This window comes from Papio anubis, chromosome 3 (genome assembly GCF_008728515.1).
Source record: "Papio anubis isolate 15944 chromosome 3, Panubis1.0, whole genome shotgun sequence".
Taxonomy (NCBI): Eukaryota; Metazoa; Chordata; class Mammalia; order Primates; family Cercopithecidae; genus Papio; species Papio anubis.
Genome location: NC_044978.1, coordinates 112,368,259 through 112,374,258, shown reverse-complemented (window position 1 = coordinate 112,374,258; position 6,000 = coordinate 112,368,259). Strand labels below are relative to the sequence as shown.

Genomic DNA, 6,000 nt, shown 5'->3' with positions numbered 1-6,000 from the left:
TATTGAGACAATACATTCTTAGAGGACAAAAGTCATGTTTTATTTATATTTTTATCCCCTATTGGTAATGAATGCTGTTTCACATTTCTACCTTCCCCCACCACTCACATGCTGTTTTCTCTGTCTTTTTTTTTTTTTTGAACTGGTGAGCTTTTATTCCTCAAAATTGTAATCATGTCACTTTCTTAATAAAATCTCCTGACACAACCCTTCAAAAAGTTTAGTGTTCCCTGATCTTGTACAAATTTATTTTGGTGCAGTTCACACTATATAATAACTACTTGTTTCCATGTCTATCTCCCCTTTTAAAGTGTGGGCATCCCAAAGACAAATAGTTTATCTTAAAATCTGTATACATTTAGGGATCTAGAACAGTTTCTGAAACATTATTTTAATGTGGTAGCTACTATTCTAAGGACTTTTTCATGGTCTTATTTAACAAAATAAATTCACAAGAAATATTGATTAAGTAAAGTTAAAAGCATAAAGACATTTACAGAAAAATTTCACTGAAAGATATCATAATATTGAATCTTATTTAAGAATTCAGACAGTAAAGTAAATAAACAGCAACTTTCAGTTGGAAAAAGATAAATGGTGTAAGATATTTTTGAGTAATGGAGGTGAAGCACCAGTGGGGTCATGTGAGTCAAATGTAAGTGAAGGATGCTCATGGGTGATGGAATCTTACTAAGTGCAATTCACCATTTTTGATTTCATTGGGAGGTGCTAGTAAATGAAAAGAGCCATGATCAGGTCTTCAAAAGTAATGTTGCTACTTTTACAATGTGCCATTAAGAAATTGTTAAGGTTACTTAAAAAGTAGTTATATTAAAATCTAAAAGCCAGTCTTTGTGTTTCACTACCAAAGTTTTAAATTGCCAATAAGCCGGATAAAATACAGTGGGAAGATATCCTCACTTGAATGTCAACATCAGCAGCACTTTATCTAAAACTCATTCTGTGATTGGGGTTTTAGGGGGGATATGCAAATTAAAACCTACTGTTCTTTTCAAAGTCTAAGTTGCTCACTGTTATTTAGGAGTATAAACTATTTTCATAGAGGAATATAGTAAGTAAACATAGTTGAACTATAATGAATTTTTATTGTCTCTATTTTCTTTCTATTATCACAGACCTGTTGAATTTTCAGAAGCTGAATTCTCACGACTTGAGTATCAAAGAAAACAGCAATTTTGGGACTCAGTACGGCTAGCTCTTTTCACATTGGCAATTGTAGCAATCATAGGAATTGCAATTGGTATTGTTACTCATTTTGTTGTTGAGGGTAAGTATCCAGGTCATAGTTCCATTGCCTAAGTACTCCATGACTTCATATCTTGAAATTTTCTGTTATATAAAAAGTGACATTTGCATGATATTAACATTTTAATTACCAGTCTTTTACTGATGTTAAATTATAGTTTGCCTCTGTATTGAGCTCTGTGTTACATATTTCCACCCAGTTAACTTTATAATAAGCATTGCATTGATAGACATATCTAAAAGAAACACATAAAAAAGAGAAAGAAGAATGAAAAGATCATCTTTAGCATAACGACAAATTACATAATATGCTGAGAGTTTAGTATACTCTTCTCAGAATCAGTATATTAATGAGTAGCCTCAAGAAAAACTCAGAATATAAGAAGAGTTATCTGAAAAATACTTTTAAAGGGCTAAATATCAAGCATTATTTTTGAAAAAAAAAAACTTTTTTTATGACTATGGGAAGAAGGAAAAGCTCAGAATTAATTCCTAATTATATATGCAAAAATGGAGAGTCAGTATCATAGTTGAGCCAAATGACAATCAACTAAGATTCATTTACCTTCCTCTTTGGTTTCTGTATTTTCCTCTTTTTTTTTTTTTTTTTTTTTTTGAGACAGATTCTTGCCTTATCACTCAGGCTGGAGTACAGTCCCACGATCCTGGCTCATTGCAACATCCACTTCCCGGGTTCAAGAAATTCTCGTGCCTCAGCCTCCTGAGTAGCTGGGATTATAGGCACCTGCCACCACACTTGGTTAATTTTTGTATTTTTAGTAGAATTGGGGTTTCACCATGTTGTCCAGGCTGGTCTCGAACTTGCAACCTCAGGTGATCTGCTCAACTTGGTCTCCCAAAGTACTGGGATTACAGACATCAGCTACCATGCCCGGTCAATTTCTGCATTTTTAATCACAGGTGATTGAGACTTAAAATTTTAGGCACTCATATCAGTCATGGCAATAAAACTACATTTGAATGATCCGAAGAAGAAATGAAATATTGTCCAACATGCCCAGTTTATCTTCCTACCCTCATTATTGGGGGATTGATAATATCCATCCCTTAGACTCTCATAAGATGATAGCATAAGCCAAGTTACCCTATACAGCTTTATCTTTTGTTAGTATTTTCTTTGGATTAGGAGGTATTGAAATAGTTTTGTTTTTAAAATGCCTTTCACTCCCAATGCTTAAAAAAGAATAAAATGAAGGGATAGTAAAAATAATCACAAAAAAAGCATTTAGCCATTAAAAAAATCTTAGAGGCTGTCATGGACTGAATAATGCCCCATTCCCATGCAAAGATGTCTATGTCCTACTTGTTAGAATCTGTGAATGTTACCTTATGTAGCAAAAAGGCCTTTCCAGATGTCATTAAACTAATGATATTGAGATGGGACATTATCCTGGTTATTTTGGATAGGTCCTAAATATAACTGCAAGGGTCCTAATAAAAGGGAAGAAAGAAGGTCAAAGGAGGAGAAACAACAAAAGCAAGAGGAGGATGGGACGATGTAAAATGGGACCATCAGCAAAGGAATGAGGGTAGACTAGAAAAAGGCAAAAAATAAATTCTCCCCTTACAACCTCTAGAAGGAGCCAGCTCTGCCAACTTTTTGATTTTAGCTTTGTAAAACTCACATATAATATATGACCTCCAGAACTGTAACAGTATAAATTTGTGTTGTTTTAAGTCACCAAACCTATAGTAATTTGTTATAGCAGCAGTAGACAACTAATACAGAGGCTAACACCCAAGGATTTGAGTGTTCTATCTCCAAGAATTTCCTGACTGCAGATAATTGAAAAGTTGCCTGACTCCAGATGGACATTTAGGAAAAGAGGGGAGAAGGTAGACCATGACAAAAGTTAAACAAGTAGAATGGGATATAGAGGTACATAAGATGATGCGGTTTTTAAAAGGAACATACCTATTTTTATAACAGAAGGAATTCAGTGAAGGAAATTACATTCTAGTAACCAGGGTAACAACAGAAGACAAATTATTTCTAAAATACTACTTTTATAGATTGTACATGAATAGATCTGAAAGACAGTGGAGTAAAAATTATCAATAATTGTGAAATAATCACAATAGAAATAAGGATTTTAGCAGACATAGTGGTAAAAGTCACATCACCAGGATGGAAGTGTATTTGACGGAGTTATTTTTATTCTAAAGCTCTCAGTAGTTACGAATGATCGGCTTTCAGTGTATTATAATTCTGACCAATTATCCACTGTTTATAAAAATGGGAAATTTTAAAATAAGAATTAATAAAATCAGTGAGTTTTGAATATGGTTGATTTATCAGTGCCCTTCAGCCAGAGATCATAGGAATACATCTTCAGATATATACAGGTGAAAAAGAACATAGGCCGTGGAGAACCACAGACTGCATAGTAAAAGATTGTTTAAACAAATGCACTATAAGATTTTGGCTTATCTTAGGTGATTCAGGGGGAGGGTTGAAGGAACTGGATCTTTTCTCTGAACTGGATTTTATGTGATTGCTGTCAGAAACCTGGAATAATGCTATGACCGAGTATCTTACTAAATCCTATTTAGAAGGTTAACAGTGAAGTGAGGCTAAAGCTGTAATTTGGTAGAGAAACAGTAGTCACTCCTATCACTCCTATTGGCTAAAATAGGGAGATGATCCATTTTTGTTTTGTTTTATTGTTTTAGATAGTGTTCTTGTCTTTGTCTGAGTTCAGACATAATATGGAATGGTCTTTTTTTTTTTTTTTTGGTCTTCATTGCTTATGGTCACATTATGGCTTTGTCTGATGTTGATGTTCAATGGAAATACCAAAACTCAGCCCATGGATATCAGGAACTACCTTTTCCTTCTCAGGTTTTATATTTACAACTCCATAAAATTGTTCTATGCTACTTGAGTATCATTTTTAAAAAAATTACTGTGTTATTAATTGACTATTAAATGCTTGATAGAATTCATGTCTCTATTTATTACTTGACATGATGAAAACACTTTTAGATTAATGTGTGCTTATTATCCTCAGGATTTCCATTTGGATTCTTATTGATTATTTCCTCAGGGAAAGAAAATGTCTTAAAATGAAATCCTATTTGAATATTAAATGAATATAACAGCATTTTACATATTTTTTTGAGACTTGCATCTCTTCAACATTGTTGCAAGCATCATCTGCCTTGTTGAAGGTAGCTTTAGTCTGTTTTCTTTTTAAATTACTGACTGATATTCATTATCTTAAATATTCCATAATTTACTTGTCATTCAAATACTTAAGACATTTGGGTTGTTCCAGGTTTTAGTCATTAAAGCAATACTGCTGTAAATCTTTTTATACATAGATCTTGTTACACACATCCAAGAGTTTGTCCAGGAACTATGCAGATACAGAATCACTAGGTCATTAGACATATGCTTTTTTTTTTTTTTTTTTTGAAATGGAATCTTGCTCTGTCACCCAGGCTGTCCTGCAATGGTGCAGTCTTGGCTCACTGCAACCTCTGCCTCCCAGGTTCAAGCAATTCTTCTGCCTCAGTCTCCTGAGTAGCTGGGATTACAGGCACCCTCCACTACGCCCAGATAATTTTTGTGTTTTTAGTACAGACAGGGTTTCACCATGTTGGTGAGGCTGGTCTCGAACTCCTGACCTCGTGATCTGCCCGCCTTGGCCTCCCAAATTGCTGGGATTACAGGAGTGAGCCACCGCTCCTGGCCAGGGCACGTGCTCTTTTATCATCATGGATAATACCAAACAGTTTTCTACCAGCACTGCATCTCAGTTCCCATTGCTCCATATCCTCACCAACATTTACTGTTGCCATAACTTTTTATATTTGCTAATTTGGTGTAGGTTATAGCATTATCATCGTAATCTTAATTTGCATTTGTCTGTTCTACAATGATGTTGAGGATCTGTCCATGTCTCAGTCGGTCATTTGGATTTTCTGCTATTGTGAAGTGCCTTTTTAAGTCGTTTTCCCATTTTGTATTGAGTCATCTGTTTTTTCTTTTTGATTTCAAATAGCTCTCTCTGGATATATATATTCATTGTCAGTTGTATGTATTAGAAATATCCTTTGCTAGTGAAAAAATTATACACACACATATATACACACAAATCTTATATATAATACATATTATGTGTTACACATATTATATACATATATTTTTATGTCTTATAAAGATGTATGTATATAATACTGCCTTCATAACTGTGTAAAGCTCCTTTGAGATTAATGAAGAAAATAATATTCACTACCATTTACATGAAATATGACCCTAACTTAAAAAATTCAAACACTGAATTTGCCAATTGTCTCAGGATTTTCTGTGTTTCTTGTTATTTTGTTGTTTAGTTACTGGAATTATATAGTAAATTATATTTTCAACAAGCATTTTCATGTCCCAGATACATTTTTTTCAGGATTTTTTAGAATCAATTATACCACTTGTTATGGGGTAAAAACAAATATGCTTTATAGACTTGCATGAAATATTTTAAAGATTTTAGTATTTAGAATTATGTTTTAACAAAATCCAGAAACCGAATTATCTAAAGCTGTTTTTTAAGTTTGGTTTCTTGAAAACCTAAAGAGTAAAATTTGCATTGAGATAGCATCACTTGTCTTCCTGTTCTGTAGAAGTGTATCCACTTCCAGGAATGTAGGGATTTTGTTTTCTCATAAAATGTTATTCTCCCATGAAATCCCAAGAGCCAAGCATACCTTGGT

At 33.6% G+C, this 6,000-nt stretch overlaps 1 protein-coding gene across 1 annotated transcript in view; it reads left to right on the top strand.

The window, feature by feature from the left end:
• Positions 1-617: 617 nt before the first annotated feature.
• Positions 618-6,000, top strand: part of TMPRSS11F (transmembrane serine protease 11F) — a 48,525-nt gene continuing 43,142 nt past the window's right edge. The window contains exons 1-2 of the mRNA XM_031664824.1: positions 618-644; positions 1,087-1,288. Coding sequence (XP_031520684.1) covers positions 618-644; positions 1,087-1,288 — 229 coding nt within the window. The remainder of the gene's footprint in view (positions 645-1,086; positions 1,289-6,000) is intronic.